This window comes from Strigops habroptila, chromosome 4 (genome assembly GCF_004027225.2).
Source record: "Strigops habroptila isolate Jane chromosome 4, bStrHab1.2.pri, whole genome shotgun sequence".
Classification (NCBI taxonomy): domain Eukaryota; kingdom Metazoa; phylum Chordata; class Aves; order Psittaciformes; family Psittacidae; genus Strigops; species Strigops habroptila.
This window is the reverse complement of record NC_046358.1, coordinates 34,896,229-34,919,338: the sequence shown is the minus strand read 5'-3', so window position 1 is coordinate 34,919,338 and position 23,110 is coordinate 34,896,229. Positions and strand designations below refer to the sequence as shown.

Sequence of the window (23,110 nt, the reverse complement as noted above, 5' to 3'; positions counted from 1 at the left end):
CTTGCACATCTTACATATCATGGGTCAAATCACAAGAGCGGCATCCAGGACCCGTGCTTAGAGAATACAGATGTGAGGATTCATTTTATGGCTTCATCAGATTCCTCCAAGGGTACATTCAGTTTCTCCCATTGCTCCCTGGCAAATCCTAACCACTGACATCATTCCAGCTCCTACAAGCAAGCAATGTCTGGGCCTGGGGCATCTGAGAGAGCTGGCAGCAAACCTTACCCTAGCCAACAGCATCCTGGGTTGCCTTAGGACAAATGTTGCCAGCAGGTTAAGAACAGTGATTCTTCCTCTCTAACTCCAGAGCGCTGTGTCCAGCTCTGGGCTCCTCAGTACGAAAGAGACCTGGACACACTGGAGAGAGTTCAGCAAAGGGCTGATGACTAAAGGGCCGGAGCATCTTTTGTATGAGGAGAGGCTGAGAGCTCAGACTGTTCAACCTGGAGAAGGCTCAGGGGGAACTTTCCAATGTGTGTAAGTACCTGATGAGAGGGAATGAAGAAAAGGGACCCAGACTCTTTTCAGGGGTGCCCAATGATGCGAAGAGGCAGTGGGCACAAACTGAAATGCTACAGTCCATCTGAAGACAAGAAAACACCTTTATACTGTGAGGGTGGTCAAATTCAGGAACACGTTGCCCAGAGAAGCCAAGTTGTCTCCAGCTGTGGAGATACTGAAAACCCAAATAGACACAGTTCTGGTCTGCCTGCTCCAGGTGACTCTGCTTGAGCAGGATTAGACTAGATAATTAAGAGGTTCCTTCCAAACTAAATGATTCCATGGGGCGGGGGGGGGGGGGAGAAAACAAAACAAATACCAACAGAAAAACAAAAGGGAGGCTGGAACCCAAACCTGCCCTCAGACTGTTACACCACTACATATAACCTTCACCTTTGTGGCAGCAGTCTCCTACATCAGAATTAATTCATCTGTACTGACGGCATTGAAGGTGTGAAGTAAGATACTGCTGCAAGCAAAGCTGCACCATGGTGACACACACTGTGCTTTTCAGGACATAAGAAAATACCCCGCATACTCACTTAGTGGGAGGTGTGATAAATTGCTCAGGATTAGCACACAGGGTGATGAAGTGCTCAGTGTGGGAAGAAAATATACAGCCCAAGGAGAAAGAGACAGCTTTATTTAAGGAATTGAAGTGAGGTCTGGAAGGATGAAGCCAGCAGGTGCCTGAGAAGTTGTGTTTCTGAGAAAGTGCAATTCAATCCTTCCTGGCATAACACTGAGAAAAGAGCTGCTGGGACCAGCAGGTTTGTGCCAACTGAAGGGGTCCCTGCTTGCTCTCCTTTCAGCCCAGCAGGGCTCTGACCAGCTCCACACTAGGGGCCTGTTCTTCCCTGATAAAGGGATCTTCCAAGAGCTGCAGAGTGCCAGCACAAGGATACTGGCAGAGGCTGCTGTCCTGGCTCTCTGCAGAAGTTCATACAACACCTCTTTTCCTAGGGTGAGCCAGAACAAACCGCCAAAGCTTGAAGGTACAGCTGGTCCTTTCCCCCAGTGCACTCTGATGCAGGGAGAACACAGTCCAGTAGGCTTTACTCCAGCCACAGCCATGACTGATGACGCCCAAGCCAGCTTGAGTGTTACAGGGACTGATCAGAATCATCTGGTGGAGAGACCCATGAGCATGACCGACCTGCTCCTCTTGCGAGGACCAAGAGCACCTCTCAGAGCAAACATAACCTCGCTGTGCCCAGCGACCTCCTCTGTAAACAAAAACAATGCCTGGCTTATATAGCCAAGTCAAAGAGAATCAGATTCCAAAAAGAATCAACCCTGGTGGATCAGTACCATGGTTTTGCTGGCTACGTTGGAGCAGCTGCCTTCAACCAGCCTGAATGCCACTGTCCCACAAGCCACTGTAACTGACAAACGTTGATCATGCAATGAGTAGAAACACAGTTGCTCTGTTGGCACTGGGCTGGGTTTTGCAGTTTCCTCTTTCACTGGCAACGCAGCAGCCAAGCAGGCCGCTTCACAGGTGCTCAGTTCTTCCATCGGATTTGCTAAAAGAGAGAATGAGATATGACTAACATCAGTGCTGAGCACAAATGCCTCAGGGCCAAGTTAGCAAGTCCCAATCCCTGACAAGAACAACTATGGCCAGAGGGTGCTATTTCTATCACTTTCACCCTTCATTCCCATACTGAATGCAAGCCCAAATGTAAGATTAGCTTCCCAGCAAGGATAAAAAGTATGTATGACAGCCATGCCCTTATACCTAATTTACAGCCACTTCTGATGAGAGTCTCTGGAAGAAAAAGTAGGTGTTTCTTACCATGTTGTTGAGAATGCTGTTTATCTTCTCTTCCTCTGCAGAGCCTCGCTCCACCTTGCATTTATATGCTGTCAGCTGGATGCGATCCTTGAGATCCTTGTACGTCTAGATAAACAGCAAAACCAGCACCCAGCTGAGTGAAGAGGGCACTTACACATTTAGATGGCACCCTGGAGATGAGCAGGGCAACTCTTCATCCCCTCCTCAAGCTCCCGCCACAGCACAAACACTAGTAGTCACTCTCCTGGCTCACTTGCTTTCCACCAGGAACCGTATCACTGCTCCCAGGCCACAGGGATAAAACAAACCACACCAGGCACATAACCGCAATGGCACATGGCAGAGCACAGGAAAACTAGGGAGAAAAAGCAGGCTCTTGTCCCATCTTTTCACACACAGAGCAGGGACCTACCTCAATGACAACATCATGGCACTTGTATTTGGTGGCCAGGCTCAGCCGTGTCTCCACATCCTCCACCAGGCACACATACTCCTGTAGCACCTGTGAGGGAAGGAAGTGTCTCTCAGCTCCCTTCTGCAGGTACCTACTGCCTGCTTCTCTCACCCCAGTCACAAAACCTTTCAAGGTCACCGGTCACACAGACATGACCCCTTCCTTCCTAAGGCAACAAGCGACCAGGACAAGACTGTTCAGAGCCCCAGAGGCAGTAAAGCTTTGCTCACAAAGCTTAGAGTCCTAGGCTACCTCATCCCTACGGATCAGGTTAACCATTGCCAGCCGGATTAAGCAAAAGAAAAGTTAATGTAGCAAACAAAGGTGACAGTGCACTATGGGGGGAGAGATGCCAGACAACTGTAGGCCCACTGTCCCTTTCGCAGTCAGATCTAGGACCCAGTCCTCACTACCATCCCGCAGCTCAGTAAGCTGTTCCTCTCCCAGCTAGGAAGCAGCTTACTTGGGGAATCATTGAAATCCCAACAAAGAGCAGGAGAAGATAAGCAGCGGTTCCTTGCTCACCTGCACAGGAGCATTGTTCCTCTGCAAGATCTCCACCACTCGGTGGAAGCCAATAGGTGCCTTCTTCTTGGTGTAGCCCAGCCAGTTCTGAAAGGAGAGTCAAATCCTATGTCAATCCTAAAAGGCAATCCCTCCAGCCACCAGAAAATGCTTTTCCCCAGTGCCAGCAATGTATGACACCAGCCACCATGTGCGTCATAGGCAGAGCCCTTCATGCAGTGGCTGGGTGCAGGTTGGCTGCGAACCCTTTGGTAAGAGAGCACAAGAGCAGCCCCCTTCTCTGACCTTGTTGCTGCAGCCAAACCAGGCCCAGCAGAGGTCCTGGGCAGGGAGAGAAGGAATGTATTGCAGCACCCTGCAGCAGAAGTGCTGGGCCCTGCTGAAATAAAACCAGTCTGTCCAGTCACTCCAGAACAAGCCAGCTATCAGTAGTAGATATCAGTACCTGGAACTGAGTCCCCTTTCCGCAGCTCACCTTGGTAGTGAAGAGGGCATCCACATCACCCCAGGCTCGCAGCTTGGCACGGGCAGCCAGGGCAGTCAGCACATACTGCTTATCAGGAATCTGCAAGGCAGAAAGCTGCAGTCGGATCACCAGCACAGCTCAGAAGGCCTGTTGAGCTGGGCAGGAATAGCATCTGCCCCAGCCCTACCAGGACCCTCACCAACAGCCAGACAAGGAGGTGAGATGTTGCCTGAGGCCAGTGCCAGCACTGCAGAGAGCAGAAGGTCAGGACTTGCAAGTGCTGCTGCAGCCAGAGTGCACTCAGTGAAAGCCTTCACACGTCTCCCACTTTCCTTTCTGAGCCTCCGGAATGGCTCTGCTCAAGAAGGATGCCATGCCCCCCTCCCTACCTCAGTGCTGAGCTGCTCAATCTCCTTCTACCCAGCCCCCTTGCTAAACACAATTCGGTTGCCCACATTTTCAGCTAGTGCTGCCAGGACAGCAGGAGACTCACGTACCTTAAATGTTTTCTTTAGGTTGGTCGGGCTGCTGAATGTTCCCTAGAGAGAGCAGACAAGTCAGTGCAAACTCAGCAGGGCAGGCAAGGGGAGAGGACATCTCTTGCAAGGCATTTGCCTCACACAGGGTGAATCTCCCCAAGTTTTTACTGCTTTTTGCTCATGTCAGTGCCATAGGAGGAACAGCTGGCAGAAGAGAGCAACTATCACACCGCCTTAGCTCTCTGGTTTGGTTTCCCCTACATCCTCCACTCGTGCACCTCCAGCACTTTCAAAATAAGTATATCACATACCTCAGACTCATGGGACTAAGGGCCAATTTTGACTCCTTGAAGCCAGAAATAATAGTGATTTCTAGGAGGCAACCCCCTGACACACTGTTCCAGGTTGAATGTCCCATCTTAGAGCACAAAAGAAAACTCCAAACTGGTCCCAGATGGACACAGGGTGCTGAGTTCCTCCAGGTCTCTCTGAGGGGTAAAATACGACCTCCCTCCTCTTCTTTCCTTAACATGCCCCAGCTTAACCACCCCACATACTGAGGGATATAGGGATGAGATGTAACCCTTATCCCACACCACTCTCACCTCAGCCTCTGTGTAGTGGTAGAAACAGGAATAGAAGAGGGTGGTCACTAGTGGCATGTTGAGAATTGAAGCCTTGCGAGGATATTTCCGAAATATCTCTGACTGCCCGGACATCTCCAGGTGCCGGTCATTGGCCTGTGGAATCAGGAAGAGTGAACAGCAGCCAGGGCAACTGCCTGACCTAGCTGCAGGGAGAGACCTGGGGAGAGCGTTGTGGTAGCAATGCACAAGCACAGCCTCAACGTGGTATTGCACACATGCGCCTGGCACAGCAGCTTAGACAGCAGTTAAACCACACTAGCCAGGGCGGGCTGGTTAGATCCAAAGTGGTGTTTGTCAGGGACAGATAGAGATCTCGTAGCTAGTCCCAGTTATCTCCAGCAGGGAAGATTCATACCTCAATGATGATCTGTCGCTCCAACAGGGTATAATGGTCTTGGATATGGGAGGTGTCCTCAGCTGAAAATGGCAGCCTGGTCAGACATGGAGGGAGGAGGCAGTGTCAGCAGCTCTTAACACAGTACACTTAGAGGGATGCTCTTCTCTACCAAACATCCTCCCCACAGACAGAGATGTGGGGAACACCTCCCATTCTCCCCACCCAGACTGGTTAGCACTCAAGCTCCTGCCCCGCTGCTCTCTCCAACTGGCTCTCTACTAGAAAGGCTCCAGAGAAGGCAAAATTACATGACACTTCCCACAGAACAAGCTAAAACTGATGCTGCCATTTCCTCACGTGCTCAGGCACCCAAGCTTTCATCCTTCACAACCTCGAGGGTAAATGATCAGAAGGTTCCTGAAGCATCTTTGCCTCAAAGTAAGCAGCAAACACTGCTGGACTAGTGATCACAAATTCTTCCTCTCTGGTCTACAATGTGTCCACAACACCCCGCTCCCACTGAGTCAAAACCAACATCAGCTCTCAAACTACGTAAGCTGTTGCACTGTGGCAGAGGTCTAATCTTCTTTACCACTACCTTCTGTGAAGCACTAACATCCCTCCCACCCTCCTGCATTTTTACTTACCCAATGCAGCCTTTCAGAAACTCCCTCCGTTTTTCTACATCCTGTATGTTCAAATGTTCCCGGTACTGGGACAGCTGGAGGGAGAGGGAAAAGAAGCACAGTCTGTTCTCATGGATTTGGGAGATACAGGACTCCAGACGGCAAAACAGGAATGCAAAGCTGCTACCAGACACCTTGTAGCTGGCCTCCCCCTGCCCACTACACGCTCACTTTCCTGAGGAGAGGGAGCTTCTGCTCCTGGGAATACTCACAGCAACTTCCTCAGTCCTGTCTAGGAACCTGCAAAAGGGAATGAACAAGCATTAACTTGAAGGCAGGTTCCTGGCAGCGTGCTCAGCCCTGCCGTGAGGCTGGGCAAGAGCCTCACCTGAGCAGATCCAGAAGCAACTTCTGCTCACCCGTCTCTTTGAGGAAATGGATCAGATGGCACAAGGCCACCTGCCGCACCTCCAGCTCCCGAAACAAGATCTCTGAGGAGAGAAATGTACAGGTGGGTAAAGTAAGTTAGCACTGCCAAGCCAGAGGGGGCCAAGCATGGAGTTGCAAGCCACTGGCAGGATCCAACAACCTTATCTCATCTCAAAGCACAGTCTCAGAGACTAGAGCATAGGAGAAGAGCCCTTTCACTGAGCTGCCAGCTGAATTCACAACAGTGTGCGACCCCTACAGATTCATCTTCATTCACCCCATCACTGCTACCACCCTCTGCTGCTCAAAGCTTCTCTCTGGGGCCTTCATGGGCATTCACCATCCTCCCTTCCATGTTACACTCACTGCAAAAATATTTCATTCTCAGTAAAGTAGCAATACCCCAGATGCTCTCTTTGTGACTTGCGCCCAGTGAAAGAACTAGCCCCTCTGCCATTAACTGAAAGACACAACAGAAACCCTGGCCCCAGTCACACTTACCTCTTCTTAGCGTCCTTTTCAGGAATATCAGGACCTGTGAGCACAGAGAGGCAGCTCTCAGCTGACCAGATCAGTCTTCACCAGAATTAAAACAGACAGCAAACTAGCCAAGGCCTGGGGAAGTTTCTTCAAAGGGCCTTTGAAGACACAGCTCTTACAGCCTGAATTCTGCTATCCACTAGACACAGGACAGGCAGTGAGCCAGGTCCGCAGCTGCCTGGCTAAGCTCCTCAGTGATGAGATCAAGATTTACAAAGGAAAACCTTCCCATGAGAGATTCAAGGGCTTAAAAGACCTGAACGAGGGAAGATCTGACACAGTCCCATTTGGTGTCTGATGCTTTGGAAGCCAGATAAACTGGAGGAGCCCCCCAAATCCTCTGTGCTGCAATGAGCAAATTAAACCTTGGCATTCAAGAAATTGCTGCAAAGATCTGTAAGGCTGAAGGATCAGATTCCTTGTTATTAACCTGGCATGAATTCTGCAGAGTGGCAGGAAAGCCAGAGGGAATATGGAATCCCCAGTCTTAAGCTTTTACACTTTCCAGTAATTTTTTCCTTTTAAGTAAAGAACAACCCCCCATCTTGCAAGATTAGGTGGTCAACTGACTGCACTCACAAAAGCACCCTCTGTGGGGTCACCCAGGAAGTCCCAGCCCTATACGACCCCAGTAGGACTCACAGCTGTAATGACATTTCCATCATGCCCTGCCACAGCTTCGTCCAAGAGCACCAGCTTGTCCTGCAGGGAGCGAAATCTTTCAAGAGAGCAGACCTGGAGACAGAAGAGATATTAGTAGGCTTATATGCGATACCAGACAAGCCCCAGGCTGAACCAAGCCCCAAGGTACTACTGCTCCCATAAGCCTTTCAGCAACATGAATAACTGTCCTCCTAACCAGCAGTGAACTTCTCATTTAGCTGAAATCATATGCTGCATGATCCCTGGGAATCTGTCCTCCAGGGCTGCAGAATTAGCCCTTATTACTGCCCAGGCTAGGAAGGAGACATTGTACGTTCAGCACAAACACAGTAACAAGGCTAAACTTCCCTGCACAGCACCAGCCACCAGCCCTGACAGGAGGAGGGAACTCTGCAGGGCCCTTTCCACAGGGGAAACAAGAAAAGTAGAGTTGTAAGACTTCCTCTCTTCTTACCCTGTAACTGTGGCCTCTCTCAGCCTTTAACTCACCTCAGCCACTGAGGAGATACATGCAGAGTAAAACCACAAGCTGCCTAAGTGCTTACTGCAAACGGAGGCAGCTGAAACTGATTCCAGCTCCAGTGTATCCAAGATTGCTTCGGTCTTCCTCCCTTCATTTGCCATCAACTAAGAAGCCCTGCACCCTCAGACTTTTTTCCATAAACCCAGCCCCAGGGAGCAGAAAAGGTAGAGAAGGACACAGCAGCACAGACACCTCCTGTCAGAGCTTACCTGAGGGGATGACTCAGGTAAGTAATGCAACAAAACCCTGCTGGTCCTGAGCTAGTGTGATCCCAGCACTGCCACCTGGCAAAGCAGCAGGCAGGCAGAGCACAATCTCTGCTAAATGCCGCAAGCAACATGGATCTCCCCTCTGCTCCTGGAACAGCCAGGAGCCTAGGAAACTGTAAGCCAGTTTAGGACCACCCATCCTCTGCTTCTTGCAAGGAGGTGGGACTGGAAAGTCCTTACCTTGCCTCTCTGCATTCGCCTGACTGTATCTTTGGGGCTCCAATCATTGCTGTAATCCTGCCACAAGAAAAATAAAGAGCTCTTGAGCTTCAAGAGGCCAGATCATGCAAGTAGTCCCCACGCTGCTTTCCACTTGTGCTGGATCAGAATGATGGCCCGTGGGTAGCTTCCGAGACTTATCATTCAGCTGCTCCAGGGGGGTTCTTAGTAGGATGTGTCCCTCCAGTGTTCAGGTACAGATGCTGGGCTCTCAGACCCTGCATGCTAGTGGGGAGGGAAGCTAGACACACGGAAGCTAACAGAGTTTTTCTATTGCCTCAGTAAGGTCTGTCATCACATCCATTATAACAAGTGCATTTTGACAGGTTGCCTTCCATGTAAATTAAAGCTCTGATGTTGCTTTCAGAAGGACAAGCAAAATATGTGCAAGACTGACAAACCAAAACTGAAGGGGAAGGACTTTCTTGTTACAACTCAGACAGACTTCCGCTGGTGAGCATTCCACAGCAGTGTGGAGAATGCAGGGACAGCAGGCTCAGGCAAGAGCCTGGAGAGCTGCACAGGACTAGTACAATGTGACAAAAGCACTGAAGCCTGTAGCAAAACCATCTTAAGGTAATATGCTGCCACTGCTGCAATGACCAAAGTTATTCCCCTGCAGCTTACAGTCTGGAAGCACTACATAAAGAGGCAGTGGCCTGAGCCACTCCTGAACCGAGACTCCAAGAATGCGCCTAAGTCTTTGTGAGGCACTTGAGCCAGTGGTTGTAATTTAGACTTCCGCCTCAAAAGAGCCAGAGAAAGGCAATAACCAGAACCAGCTCTGAAGACACAGAATTTTAAACTCATTGAAAATATACTGAAAGCCCACCTCTAAAGAAAAAAAATGGGTTCATCCAGCCCTATTAGGGAACAGGAGTCTCTCAAGTCAATGCGTAGCTGAGCGTCACGTGTCCAGAGCACAGAGGTTCCCTCCAGCACCTGTGCCCAGAGGCAGCTACTCAGCCTGTCACTGAGGCTCCTCAGCCTTTATTCCACCTCACTTAGAATACTCCTGCCTGCTTTAAGGGGCTGTACAATTCTTCTCTTTCCTGCACCCCTGCCTCTGCACGCACAGAACAGAATGCAATAGGGCACACTTATTTCTCCCAATTAGCTTTCAGGAAGTGCTGACTGCTAGATTATGTGTTTAATGGCTAATCAACATAAACACAACAACCTGGTAAGGATCAGATGGCCAAGCACAGGTGGGGAACACCCAGGAACCTAATAGGTGCAATCTGAGCACGCTGACTTGGCCACTCGTTGCCACCATCAAATGAGATAGACTAAGTCATTCCCCATTGCGTAAAACCCTCCAGGATGAGTAAACCAAAGAAACTTTCCCCAAACACCATGCAACTCTGGAGGCACAAGACTTAGTATGACGCACAAGGGAAAGAGAATCCTGGGATGTTTTAAGAGGGTTGTGTAAATGTGCGAGGCTTGGTACAGAAGTTTACGGGAAAGACAAAAAGCAAGGAAAGGGAGGGATCATAATGAATTAGGCAAGAACAAGCATGGGAAAAGAGAGGGAAAGGGTGCTACAGGGTGCCAGCTAAGTTAAACAAGCAGCTAGTTAGTGTGCCTGCCTCACTGAGCCCTGCAATGGATCACTGCAGTCTGTCGTATTCTCATTAAATTCCATACTTAACCACCTCCTGTGTGGGTGGGCTCTCTATTCCAAGTGTGTGTATTCATATGAATGCTAATGAACTTCAAGTCCAACCAGCCAGTGAGGAGAATAAGCAGTTTGAGTACCAGGAACTGGAATGGGTCCATGAATCCTAGGGCTCAAGGGTCAGCGTGCAAGCAACTGGAGGAGACTGGGGTCTGGGATTCAGCTACAAAACAACCGGTTGTCTAAGACCAGCTACTGGAGAGACACACAGTATGTGTATGTTCCACTAGTGGAATTCAATCCTGGTCAGACAGAAAGGAGGCTCAGGATTGGGCTTGAGCGTTGTGTGTTTATGTGTCTGCTGGTAAAGGCATTGGTTTCTGTCTGTGCTAATCCATGTGGGCAGCTGTGTCAGTATTGTGCATGCCTGTATCTGTAGGGAATATGTGCTCAGTCCTGTCACTGGCTGGACCTGGGGACACAGAACCACAACCTTGCACCTAGGAGGAGGAATCCACCCAGTCCCAAAGTCCACTAAATTCTACAACACCTAACACTGCCTGTTTGTAAGAAGAGCATTCCTACCAACTGGAACTCCACCTCTGTGCAACTCCCTCGTAGAGGCCTTTAGATATAAAAAATTAAAAATCACACATGATGCCAGTTCACCTGACCCAGCACGAAAGCAGCTTAAAGGCAAAGCACTGTTTAGAAATACTTTTCACAAAGACTGCTGGGCCATTCATTAGGAGAAGGAGTAACTAAGACCCTGAGCAAAGCTCCCTACTGAGCAAAAGCAGAGAATACCTAAATTACTGTGAGGCTGTGTTTTGCAGCTCATGTCCTATACCCTGCATTGCCCTCTGCTGTCTGAAATAGTGATTAATCACTTCCCATGAAGCCAACTGAGTAGGAAGGTCTCCTGGCAGTACTCTGAACTCAGCACATTAGAAACAGTGGCTGCTCACCTTGTACTCGGCTTTTGGTCTGCGCAGCTCTGGGGCATAGTTTTTAACTCCCGTGTCAGAGAGGGCTGAAAGGTAAAGCTAAAGTTGAGTAACATATCAAAATCCTGATTCAGACCCACCTCCAAAACCACCTTTTCCTTTTTTTATTTTTATTTTTTGTGGTAGAAGACCCTAACTCAAGCACCGAATGGCAATTCAAAGTTGCTCTAAACACAACAGTCGACAGTTGTGCATACGCAGATTACACCAAACCATCAAGCCAACTCTTTCACTTCTTTACCGAATGGCTTTCAGACAACCCATGATTCAGTTCCCTTTCTGCAACATAAGGAAGAACACACTTCCCTTTTATGGAAATGCTTTGGTTTACGTAAATCTGCACCCCTCCCAAAATGAGGCAGGGATTCAAAACTTACCATCTGAAAGAGACTGGAAACTTGGAAGTTTGTTTCGTCCTGAAATCAAAACAAACACTCATGAGAGACTGTCTATTTACCAGCAACATCTCTTGCAGAGGAAACACAAGCCTAGACTGCAAGCCAGTGCGCTACAGCTGTGCCACTCTCTATAGTGATTCACACCACACCAGCATAGCTGGGGCTCACCTGCTTGTAGCCTAAGGCTTTGAAATTGTCTGTGGCATAACAAACCATATCACACCTCAGCCCTATCTGCCCTCTTGTTGCTAAGGCCAGGAGAGAGAGAGCCTGAATTCGCTCATCTACCTGCAGAGCACAGGCTCAAGCACACAGCACTGCTTAGGCCATGGAAAACAGACAGCTTCGTTCACTAGGGCTGTGGTTTGGATGCCTTTCATTATCACTGTATTATCAAAGTTGAGAGAAAACAAACACCCCAGAGAAAGAGAGACAAAGTAAAAGACATTTTGTTGCTTGGCTGTGAGACAACAGAGCTGAACTCTTGCAAACTGTTTAAGTCTCCTCATGGCCTGCTGTGCAGCTCCCCCCATAAGCAGCTATGCTACCACTGCTGCTACCATGGGTTTGCTGGCCAAACTGTAACATCAGCAACAGCCAACTGAAATCCAAATAAAGGATAATCAACCTGTCTTCTCTGTACAGTACTGAAGATCAAATAAGGCCCACGTGGGTCAAGCCAGTCCCTTTTTAGCCTGCTCTTTTCCACCATGCAAACGGATTGCTGTATAGCGCTGTGCTCTACCTTGCTGTTCTGTGGCATGTAGCTTTTAAGAAGCCATAATCTCCAAAGCACGTTCCCACACCACGAGAGCGTACGATCTTCTGCACAAGACAGTCTCCAATTTCTGACCAGTGGGATATACACTCTCACACTGAGGAGAGATCAGAGCTTCCCTGTTTTGCAATACACTTGAGAGGAAACAATTTACATAAGATAACACAATTGCCCCTTGATGCTCCCGAGGGAAAAGCTATTTGTCCATATTGTATATGAGGAACCTCACCTCTGAATAGGCTGCTTAGAGAGTAGGAGGAAACTTGTTTGGGAAAAGCAGCATAGGAGGAAGAGCCCTTCTGTAGGCTGGAGTCTCGGCCCTCCAGTGAGCTAGCGCTGCTGGACACTGTCTCTTTGATTGACCAGGAGATACCTATGTGCAGAGGTCATTTATAACAGAGAAAGAGAAAAACGGCCTGTAAGAACTGATCTTATGGCACAGCAGGAATGTCATCAAGTGTGTCCTGCTCAGTTAACTCTGCACTAGCACATAGTGATAACTGTGACTCTCAGCACTAAGCAGATATGGTGCACAGAATCCCAATCTCATGTAATAGTGCTTGTTAAACATTGTGCATTCTCCTCCTTGTTGATTTCAGCAGTGTTGTACAGCTGGTTACAGCTTCTATAAGAAAAATGCATAGACCATCCAACAGTTTTATGTTGTTGCATATAAAGCATATGCAACAAAGGGATAAAGCATAATCCTAATTCTAAAGATACAGAGCAAGACAAAGAAGCCCTGGTTTACCTCAAATTACAGAAGTATACCTTCCTGAACACTGGAAAACTAAGACAGTTTTCCTCCCCACACAGACAGCATCGATGCATATGTCTCCCTCCTGCTTGTTTGAGACACATTTTTCCCTATTTTTCACGCAGCTGCACAACACACATTTTAGGAGAGGGCGATGATAGAGCAAGAAAGCTGACAGCTAGAGGCCTTGGGTGGGAAATGAAATGGACTGAACCAGAGGGAGGAGCTACAGCACAGGACAAGAACAGACTCTTTGAGGGTCCCCTGGGTGATCCAAATGTAAATTTCCACTGTTTGGAAATTCACTTGGCTAGCAAGTGCCACACACTGTGGGTCAGGAACTCCAAAGCACAGGAGAGCACATCATCTGTGGGTCATGAGCTTGCTCCCACCACCACTAGAAACACATTTACTTAATACTTACAATTCCCTTTCAAACTTCAAGCATAAGAGTCACTCTACAAACACACACTAAACCTTGGATTATCTGCTGAAAGCACTGTGGGGACAAAGCACAAAGAACTTTAAATGGTGCCATTTCAGGCAGCAGTGTGAAGGAAATGATCACCTAGAATCCTGCAGCCAGCTGACGATGATGAATATCATGCCATAACATCCAAATATCTGCCCTAAGCTGGGCTACATATTAGGAAAAACACAGTGAATTCCCTCCACTTGTCTGCATTTGATGTAATTTGGGCTTCTGCTCAGTCATCAGTGAATCCACACAGGTAAATCAAGTGGCTCACAATGTGACCTGAAGAGACCAGAATTAGATTTGACGTGCAGGATTAGATATCAAGTAGTATTCCTGAGCTCAACTAAATGACATGACTTAAGCGTTAATTTTAAACTCCCTCTGTCTCAAGGATAACTTGCAGTACTTTTGCACTTACTTCCCACAGGTTCTCCGCTCCAGCTGACCCTCTCAAGGTCATCATCGTCATCATCGACGATATCCCGAAGGCTATTCACTGCCTGTTTGGATTCCTTTAGCTATGGACAAAAGAAAGGGCTTGTATAAAGACCACCAATGTTGCAGGGTGTGCTTTGTTTCTTGTTTCCTTCAAAAAACATCCCTCAGAGCTTTGAACACAGCTTCTTCAGCTTCCACTGCCTCTTCCGGAGGAGGCGTTTTGTGCCTGTAGGTGTTCAGCAGACACAGCAGCCTCTCCTCACCATCGGAAGCCCAAAGGCTACTGACACTTACGCAGACACTGACAGGTCAACCAGCAGGAGTGCAGTGTGGTGCAGGGGCGAGGAACCACTGTCCTAATGAGATTTCGGACTGGCCACCATGGGGGCGAGCCGGGAGCCCGTGGTGGCCTCCACACGGGGCAGGAGGCAACATCCCCCCCACCCCCCGGGGCACAGAGCCTCAGCAGAGCGCGGGGCCGGGCCCTGAGCTCAGGCGGCCACGAGAGGGGCTGCCCACGGCGGGGGGCGGGGGTCTCACGCCGGGCCGCGGCAGCGCCGAGCTCGGACCGTACCTGTGAGAGCTCGTCATCCTCGTCATCGAAGGTGAAGGCCCGGAACTTGGAGCTGTGCCAGTACTCCTCCTCGTCCGCCCGAGCCCTGCTCATCTGCAACGGCACCGCACGGCCGCCTCAGGGGAATCACGGCCACGGCCCCGTTATCCCGCCCTCCGGCCCCGCCGCCCCCGGCCCCGCTCACCTCCCCGCGCCTCCTCTACCGCGCTGGGCACCGGCACGGCAGGGCAGGAAGGTGCGGCTGCCGCGCAGGGCACGCCGGGACGGGTAGTCCCCCCGCCGCAGCGCGGCGCGGCGCTTCCCTGCTAGCGCACTACCAGTACCGGCGTGCCCCGCGCCGCCGCAGGAGCCGCGCCACCGGTCCCAGCGGGCGGCGCTCGGCGGGGTGCTGAGGGCTGGGCTGCCGGCAGCCGCGATCGGGCCGGCTGCGAGGCGCGGCGTGCCCGGCTCCGGGGGTAGCGACCGGCGGGGGCGTGGGCGGGCCGGGAGCCAGCTGGAAGCGGCGCGGCGGAACCAAGCAGCCGGGAGGCGCGCGAGGCGGGGGAAGGGCGCCGGAAGGGACCGTGCCGGTGGCGGAAGCCGGGAGGTGGCGCGGCGGTTCTAGCAGTTTCCACGGGCGGTCGGAGCGGAGGAGGCGGCGGTGGTCCCGATGGCCAAGTGGGGGGAGGGAGACCCGCGGTGGATCGTCGAGCAGCGGGCGGACGCCACCAACGTCAACAACTGGCACTGGTGAGCGCGGCGGCGAGAGCCGCCCGGCAGGACCCCGCGCGGAGGGCGGCGGGCGGAGGCCGGTGCCCTGGGAGCGGCTCTCTCCTCCTTCCCCTCTCTCCCGCCCCTCCTCGGTGTTGGTGCTGAGGTGGGGCTGTGCGGGCCGATGTCTTGGGAAGGCCTCTGCTTCCGCCTGTGTGTGGGGTGCCCGGGAACGCCAAGAGCTGTGTGTGTGTTGGAGCGGGGCGGGGGGGAAGGACGGGCCGGGATACGGTTAGGCAGTCGCAGCGTGTGCTGGCGGTGTGGCCCGTCCCAGGTTCTCACAGCGCCCGGTGTTCCCGCAGGACGGAGCGGGATGCCTCCAACTGGTCCACAGAGCGGCTCAAAACTCTCCTCCTGCCTGTCAGGGTGGAGGGGGAGGAAGGGGCTTGTGAGGTGACAGAAGTGAGCAAACTGGACGGAGAGGCCTCCATTAACAACCGCAAAGGGAAGCTTATCTTCTTCTATGAGTGGGCTATCAAGCTGGCGTGGACTGGTGAGTGGTGTTCTGCCCCCACTTGAATCAGAGCTGGATTCAAGTATAAGATAAGGATACTTACCTCATTTGGGAAATAATAATAAAGGAAAGTACTGTATTATGATACAATACAAGTTTGCTTTTACAACAACCAGAGTAAGAAATGTTGGATCTGAACAACATAATTGTAATTGCAGGCACCTCAAAGACCGGGGTGAAATACAAAGGTTACGTGGAGATTCCTAACCTCTCAGATGAAAATGACATCGATGAAGTTGAGGTAAGCACAGCTAAAGGCTAATATTGCTGGCTGTATGGCTGTTCTAACAGGGCTCCTCACAGCATTAATATTTCCTTCTGTGTTACCTTTTTGGACCATTTGTGTGGAACTTTTTTAGTACTGAAGGCTGCTTAAGTTAGTAGAATCATAGAATGGTTTGAATTGGAACGGACCTTAAGGGTCATCATGTTCTAACCCCCCTGCCACATATAAGAGCTCTACAGAACATGAAGGTATTTGGGTACCTGTGTACATTGCCGTAGGCAGAGAGAGATGAAGTGAAAGATCAATAAAACTGCACTGGTGCTTGTGAAAGTGCAGCCAAAGTCTAACTGTGATGTTGAATTGAGTAATGAAAGGACCATGCAAGTATGGCTTTGTAAACCAGCGCTTGTCCTTCTTGTTTAGATCCTTGTCAGCCTTGCTAAAGATGAGCCTGACACTAACTTAAAGACCCTGATGAAGCAAGAGGGTGCAAAAAAAATTAGAGATGCAATGAAAACTTACATCAGCACTCTCAAAACAGGTATGTAGCTGAGAGGGAGAAGTGTTATGGGAACCCATATGGGCTAATGCTAAAGAAGGGATGGGGGTAACGAGAGGAGTGAATATTAGTTCCTCACCCCGTCCCAACAGGTTGGTGTCTGAGCAACAACAGTAACTTTTCTGTCTATCTCTTTTGAAAATGGTAAGCATTTGGCAAGAAGCACTTCTGTCTCTAGACACTGTAGCACAGCCCAGAAAGATTTGTTTTGTTAATAATCCAAAAATAAACACCATTTTTGGACTCGTGTTTTAAAACCGAGAATGTCCTACACATGCTGGAGCTCAGCTATAGAGAAAATAAATCTAGTAACATGCGTTTGCTGCCTCAGTGACACAGAGTGTCAGTCACTGCATGTGGCACAGTCTGGCCTTTAGTTTGCTTAGTCCATTGGAAGGTGGTATCTTCTCTCAAGATTGTTGTTTTTTCTCTTTTGCCACGCTAGTAAAGGCATTTATTTTTTTTGGGTCTGACAGTAACTGACAACTGGAAATTGCTCTGCAGGTTTTGTTGGTGTCATTGAATGAGCTATTTCAGCATCTGGATCAAAATTATGTTTTTTAGAAGATAAATCTGATTCCAGCAGTTGGACTTAAATCATTGTGCTTTGATGGAGTTTGGCTTTGCCCTCTAGTACAAGCTGGGATTGCTACAATTGCTTCTGTATCCATTTACCTGTATTACACTACACATGCTAGATACTAATGTTGCTGAGTACTAAGCACCACTGGTTGCATATTTTCCAGGATCAAATTTCTTTACCCCTGGGGTTTTTCAGGCTTTTTAGTGTTCAGGGTGGGAGATGTAGTCACGCAGTGGAAGATGGGAATGTTATTTGGGAAGAACTGTATGATCTTGTGGGAATAAAGAAGAATAGGTGGGAACCAAGTAGTGCAGGATACAAGAGTATACACATGTAATAGAATTCTGCTATATAACTAATTATATAATTCTGCTTTATATAATGGAATGTTGCCGGTTTGAACAGATGAAGAGGAAGGAGAAAGAGCAAACTGTTTTATAATTGGTAAAGGCAGAAGTGACAGAGCTGGAGAGAAAGCAAACATGTTGCTGAAAGAGCCTGGAGCTTTTGGTGGAGTTATGGAAGTGCTAGTACTGCTGGACAGGGCACTGGTGAGGCCTCCCTTGGGTTCTGTGTAGGTGCTCCTAGCATCTGATGTCAAAAAAGATAAATCAAAAATGGAATTAGAAGTAACTTTACTCTGTACTACAGTGCTAGGAGAAATGGAGAGCCAGTCTGAAAAGAAGAGGAAAAGCTTGGTTTGGTTTGTCTAGACCAGCAAAGTAAAAGTATGAGAGATGTGATTGCTATTTATATTTGAGAGTGAGAGAGAAGAAGAGCTATGTAAGTGTAAGGCTAACGTTAATGTGAGAGCAACATGTGGAAGAGAGTGATCGGTATGTCTAGGCTGGGAATAGGAGGTAAGTTCCTAATTGTTAGTGTAGGCAGGTTCAGGTACGGCCTTCGATGGACTAGTGAGGGCAAGAAGAATTAATTGCTTGTAAAAAGAGATCTGTTTACTTTTTTAAACAAACTGTTTCAAGCTGTGGGTGCTGGCAAGACCGGGGGGAAACCAGGAAGCCCTTTTTGATTCTATGTTTCAAAGAACAGTTAAAAGGTTTGATCTTTAATTAGTTTCATCGGCACATTCCTGTCTTTCCAGAATTCACCCAGGGCATGATTTTGCCCACAGTGAATGGTGAACATATGGAAACAACCCCTCAGGTGGCTCCTAAAGCAGAAGACCGCAAGGTAAATAAAACTGTGCAAACGTGCTTTTGGATCTGTGAAGAAAGGTACACAGTACTGCATTCCGGAGCTTACAGGAGCAGCCTGTGCTGTTTATAGGGTGTATATATATTCAGGAATTGGCAATCTGTGGTTTTGGATTTGCAGCACATGATATTTTTTAATTCACGCAGAGTGATAAATCTGCTTTTTACACTCAAATATGGCTGTTCCTAATGAAATCTTTACTAAAGACCTTTGTTTTTTTCTCTCTTGGATACGTGAACCACTTGTTGATTTTATTTTTTTCCTGGGGTGAAAGAAGGAATGTGCATGTGTGTTTTGCTTGTTTTGTTAGACGGCTGCTAGCAGCAGTACTGCCACATCGCAGTCCAAGTCCATAGGAGTCAAGATCCCTACGTGTAAGATCAGCTTGAAGGACACCTTCTTAACATCTCCCGAAGAGCTCTACCGGGTATTCATTACTCAGGAGGTAATGTCAGACTTGTTCTCGTTCTTTGCACACAGGAGGTTGTTCCTAAGAAGCTTTTTAAGGGATTCTGTAGGACACTCAACAATCCATGAGAATGGCATAAGAAAGTTGGTCTGCAGAATGGTTGCTTAAAGTTCACATGTGCATCTTTTCACACAGTTGGTAAGAGAGGGTTGATGCCAGCCAGAAGCCAGTTCTGGGCTGCTGTCAGCACCTTTCTGTAGGTGTATCTGTTATTGCGTGTGGTCAGATCTCTTGGTATTTACAGTTGTGTGCTTTTTGGTTTTGTTTCGCTTTTTCCTCTTCAGGTTGGGGAGTATCAAAGCGTAATTTGGGAATAGCTCCCCTCTCCTGCAAACTATTATATAGTGTAAGAAGCAAGAGCAGCATTTGTTACCATTATTTAAACATTTAAACATGGTGTTAGTGGTTTGTTCCTTGTTAGTTTTTCTAGTAAATAAAAGCAAAAAATATGACCTTTTCTTAGAACAAGGTTTCATTAAGAAATCAACAGAGTAAATCAAAGTGTGGCTTGCAGAACACTGCATAGAATACAAAAGCTTGTGGTTCTTTTCCGTTGGCAGGCAGAATGCTGCTGTAGTGGCTCTAACCTTGCTTTTTTGGCCAGGGCAAGGTTTTTGTGTTTTCTTGATGAAGACCTTATGCTGTTGACTTTCCTCATCTTCATGAACTTTTGTAGCTGGGTGGGAGGCATTAGCCAGCAAGTTTACAAGCTGATAATGTCAAGTAATACAGGTTTCCTCCTGAATTCTTTTCAGATGGTCCAAGCTTTCACTCACGCACAAGCCACCTTGGAGGCTGATAAAGGAGGCAAGTTTCAGCTGCTGGATGGCAGTGTCACAGGAGAGTTTGTTGACCTAGTAAGTACTAACTAGTGCGGGTGTATCTTGCTCAGGGGCAGCCTTTTTATTTTTGAGGTACCAGTTCTGTAGCAGTGCTTCAGTTAGCTGAGTGTGGAGTTCTGCCTGGTGCCCAGCAGTTACCTGTAATCACTGTGGCTATTGAAGCATTCCCAATAGTACAGATTAGAGTATGAATTAGTGTATGGGACTTCAGTCTGGGGAGAAAATCTGGCTTCTAGTCATGCATCTGCCCTGTTGTTGTCTGATTTTACTTACATATTAGGGATTAGAGTGATGTTAAAGATTGTAATTGACCCTTTTCCTCTTTGGCCCTCCTGCCACTAAAGTCTTCTGGGCAGGGTCACAGTCTTCTTGTTTGGGGCTGTACTATGGCCTGCTGTCCTAGAAGGAGTGGAAAGAAAGGGATGCTTGAATCTCTTTCTGCCTGTGTGTGTGTTTCTCAAGGGGTCTCTAAGGCCTTAGATCAACCCAGTTCCAGTTGCTTTCTGTTAGATTGCAGAATTTGAAAAAAAAAAACAACCCAACTGCTCAGTCTTTCTCTCTCTTTTCAAGGTGCCTGAGAAGCAACTTGTTATGAAATGGAGATTTAAATCTTGGCCAGCTGGTAAGTAGTCCAAAAATGGACTGTGGTATTACAGCCCTTGCCTGTGTTTGAAGAATTCCAGCCCCATTTGCCACACTGCATTCTGGCTCATGATCGGGGAGCACACGGTGTTCTGGGAGCTGCGGTGGCCTTATCCCAGCCTCATATCCCACTTGATTAGGTCAAAATCATTAGCCACCACTTGGAGCAGTGGCCAGGGATTAGGAATGATGCAGTAGCTATTGCTGCAACTGCTTTGAACCCCATGAAGAGGGAGCCCTCTCCTCCCTGTTTGTGGGGAAGGCCTGCAGCTGTCATAAATAGATCCCCTGGGGAAGGATCCTGAGGAGTCTTTTAAGTGGTGGTGTGTGAGAGGAGGAGCAGAGCAGCTCTTTGTGGCAGCATATACTGTGTAGTGCACACTGCTGACAGGTTTGCTTTGGTTCCTCTAGGGCACTTTGCAACAATTACCTTGAACTTCACTGACAAAGGTGGTGAGACGGAGGTGTGCTTGGAAGGCAAGGGCGTTCCTGCCAGCGAGGAGGAAAGAACAAAGCAAGGCTGGCAGCGCTACTACTTCGAGGGTATTAAACAGACATTTGGCTATGGCGCCCGCTTGTTTTAATACTGGTTGCTGGGAAGGCTTTGCCTGAAGACTCTGCCACATGGACTGATCAATTTCTCACCTGTCCCTTTCTAATCTTGGCCCTGCCGCCGAGTAAAGTGGGATGACAGGTGATGCGGAAGGCCATTGAGCAGCACCACTTTCAGTCCCTCACTGCTTTGTGCATGTCTCGTGCTGCAGGGGATTCTCTTACATGTACATACTTCTATTGCTAAATAAACCTAACTTAAAAAAACACTGTGGAACTTATGTCCTCAGATCAGCTTGAGTTCAAAGGGTTGGTCGATAGGCGGAGGGAGGGATCCGTGTGGAAAAACATGGATCAGTGAGGAGTGCTGATCCCAATGAGATTTACTCCTCATTCTGGGGAGCAGAGAGCAGGAGCTTGATGCAGTTTTTAGTCTGAGCAGCTGCTCATTTTCTCTCTGCTTTTGATCTGCAGCTAGTAAATGCTTCAAACCCTTCTCATTTCTGAAAGGATCCAAGATCCCGTTCAAGCTATTCCTCTCCTCTGCACATCCCCTTCTTCAACACAATCCTTACTTACATCTAGCCTGCTCTACAGGAATGCCAATCATTTAGTCACCTGCTGTTCGAGACAGTTGGCAAACCACTGCCAGGGAAACTCACCTGCAAAACAGTTCTAGCAGGTCATGGTGCCCAGGATCAGCTACCTCCAAGAGCTTCAGGCCAAAGCAAACTGTAGGCTCTTAATGGGGGTGGGATTTATTCCTGTAAAATAAACCAGGTGCAGTACTTTTGGCTGACCCCACTTCAGCTGTCGCTTCAACTGGTGAGGAGGGGAAAAGCATGTGCTTGTTCTCTTCTGCCAATACAGTTAGTTCCCAGAGGTGTCTTCTAAAGCAATAAATTTTTTTATAGGATAGGGGGGAAATTTAGTTCTGGTCTGAAGTGGCAATCTGCTTAACCTCAGGGGTGACTGAAGCTCTCAGTTTTCCCTTTGAGGCATGAGCTTCTCTTGTGCACTTTGTTTTCTGCAGAGAGTACCTTTAGTAAGCTAGAAGCAAGTAATGGTACTGGGTGAATTTTACTGGTTTGGGGTTTTTTCTAAATTTTCACTGTGAATGGTGTGTTGTAGCCATCCACTCGAGTAGGGCCTATAGGGAAAAAAGTCTTTAGTGCCTGTTTAGAAAAGAAAACAAATACAATTGTTTGAGTTGCATTTTAAACTAGGGAGAACATTTCTAGCATTTTCTGCTCACAATTCCAAAGTGATTATTGATGGTAAAGTGTGTACAGACATTAAGAGTGGGGTATGAAATAAGTTTATATGATGTGCTTATCCGGGTGCTGACCTGTGACTGCAAAGGAAGTTGTACAAAGACTGGGCACCTGTAGATAAGGTTGGACTTCCCTATGTCCTGCAGGGTTGTCTTCCTTAGAGCATCATCTGGCTGAGAAGGAGGCCACAGGTATTTTGCCAGGATTCTTATGCACAGATATAAACTTTTGTAGGCTGTGGGAGTGTAACATGCAGCAAGCACGCTGATGTCACTGCAGCATGCATGTTTGGTTTTCTGTTTGGGAAATCCTGGGCAGAAACATGGGAAACCTTAAACAGCAGGGCTAGCAAGTGTGTTCACAGCAAAGTGATTTGGAAACTGACAAAATGAGCTCATTCTAAGTTAACTTGAGATGTACTCGGCAGCTGAATCACAGTGTACTGGCTATGGTTCAGCAGCCATGCAGGAGGCTGGCTGTGCTGCAGCAGCAGCGCTCTCCTGCAGCGGGGCGCTGCTGGCACAGCTGAGCGAGGGCAGCAGAAGGCAGGCCCCGCTAATCACCTGCTGCCACTGGAAGGTTAGGAAGTGGGACAGGAAGGCAGCTGAAGTGGAATTTTAATTGCCTTCCTTTCATCGCAAACAGGGTTTACTTCGGGCATCCTGCTGCTACTCTAATAGGACATGCTTTGGCCCCAGCCAGCAACCCACGTCATGGGGCTCATAGACTCAGGGCTTTGAGGGCTCTTCGTCAGCAAAACTGACTGCCCTGAGTTATGCTGGTGCTGCCCCAGTTGGCTCCCTGCCCCTTGGGCTGGAGATCACCATCCCCACAGCAGCAGAACAGCATGCACAGCCATCCATGCCTTGTCTGCTGTTCACTGCAGAATCTCTTGGATGAACCCACTGGTGAAGGAAAGCTTGTGCTAAAGGCCAGGCTGTGAGCTAGCAC

The 23,110-nt window shown here is 48.7% G+C and overlaps 2 protein-coding genes across 5 annotated transcripts in view; one reads left to right on the top strand and one right to left on the bottom strand.

Moving 5' to 3' along the window:
* Positions 1 to 1,122: 1,122 nt before the first annotated feature.
* On the bottom strand, positions 1,123 to 14,861 carry VIPAS39 (VPS33B interacting protein, apical-basolateral polarity regulator, spe-39 homolog). Of its 3 annotated transcripts, XM_030485344.1 has the most exons (20): positions 14,718 to 14,860; positions 14,534 to 14,626; positions 13,940 to 14,039; positions 12,516 to 12,659; positions 11,488 to 11,526; positions 11,072 to 11,136; positions 8,444 to 8,500; positions 7,451 to 7,543; positions 6,770 to 6,803; positions 6,228 to 6,330; positions 6,112 to 6,139; positions 5,861 to 5,934; positions 5,232 to 5,307; positions 4,835 to 4,969; positions 4,248 to 4,289; positions 3,760 to 3,849; positions 3,285 to 3,371; positions 2,718 to 2,807; positions 2,306 to 2,410; positions 1,123 to 2,033 (listed from the first exon to the last, which is right to left on the bottom strand). In XM_030485344.1, exons 2-20 carry the CDS (start codon positions 14,624 to 14,626, stop codon positions 2,013 to 2,015), a joined length of 1,476 nt encoding a protein of 491 aa, XP_030341204.1. In that variant the 5' UTR covers positions 14,718 to 14,860; the 3' UTR covers positions 1,123 to 2,012. The 3 variants fall into 3 exon arrangements, with proteins under 3 accessions (XP_030341204.1, XP_030341205.1, XP_030341206.1); XM_030485345.1 differs by lacking the exon at positions 7,451 to 7,543 and having other exon boundaries at positions 14,718 to 14,861; XM_030485346.1 differs by lacking the exon at positions 12,516 to 12,659 and having other exon boundaries at positions 14,718 to 14,861.
* AHSA1 (activator of HSP90 ATPase activity 1) overlaps positions 14,855 to 23,110 on the top strand; it is a 14,475-nt gene continuing 6,219 nt past the window's right edge. Inside the window, exons 1-9 of one of the 2 annotated variants that reach the window (XM_030485347.1) lie at positions 14,863 to 15,262; positions 15,586 to 15,776; positions 15,956 to 16,038; positions 16,447 to 16,564; positions 18,268 to 18,356; positions 18,691 to 18,825; positions 19,605 to 19,706; positions 20,262 to 20,313; positions 20,745 to 21,154. In XM_030485347.1, coding sequence (XP_030341207.1) covers positions 15,183 to 15,262; positions 15,586 to 15,776; positions 15,956 to 16,038; positions 16,447 to 16,564; positions 18,268 to 18,356; positions 18,691 to 18,825; positions 19,605 to 19,706; positions 20,262 to 20,313; positions 20,745 to 20,917 — 1,023 coding nt within the window. In that variant the 5' untranslated portion in view covers positions 14,863 to 15,182 and the 3' untranslated portion in view covers positions 20,918 to 21,154. Of the gene's footprint in view, positions 15,263 to 15,585; positions 15,777 to 15,955; positions 16,039 to 16,446; positions 16,565 to 18,267; positions 18,357 to 18,690; positions 18,826 to 19,604; positions 19,707 to 20,261; positions 20,314 to 20,744; positions 21,155 to 23,110 lie in introns of those variants that run through there. The other variant, XM_030485348.1, reaches the window with a different exon arrangement.

What these genes read in the sequence shown, in the direction of transcription:
- VIPAS39 (XM_030485344.1), bottom strand. Translation starts at nt 14,626, where the DNA reads ATGAGCAGGGCTCGGGCGGACGAGGAGGAGTACTGGCACAGCTCCAAG. An exon ending in GACCAAAAGCCGAGTACAAG is followed by an intron (nt 8,501 to 11,071) that starts GTGAGCAGCCAC and finishes TTCTTGTGGCAG; the next exon opens with GATTACAGCAATGATTGGAG. An exon ending in ACAGGACTGAGGAAGTTGCT is followed by an intron (nt 5,935 to 6,111) that starts GTGAGTATTCCC and finishes CTCTCCCTCCAG; the next exon opens with CTGTCCCAGTACCGGGAACA.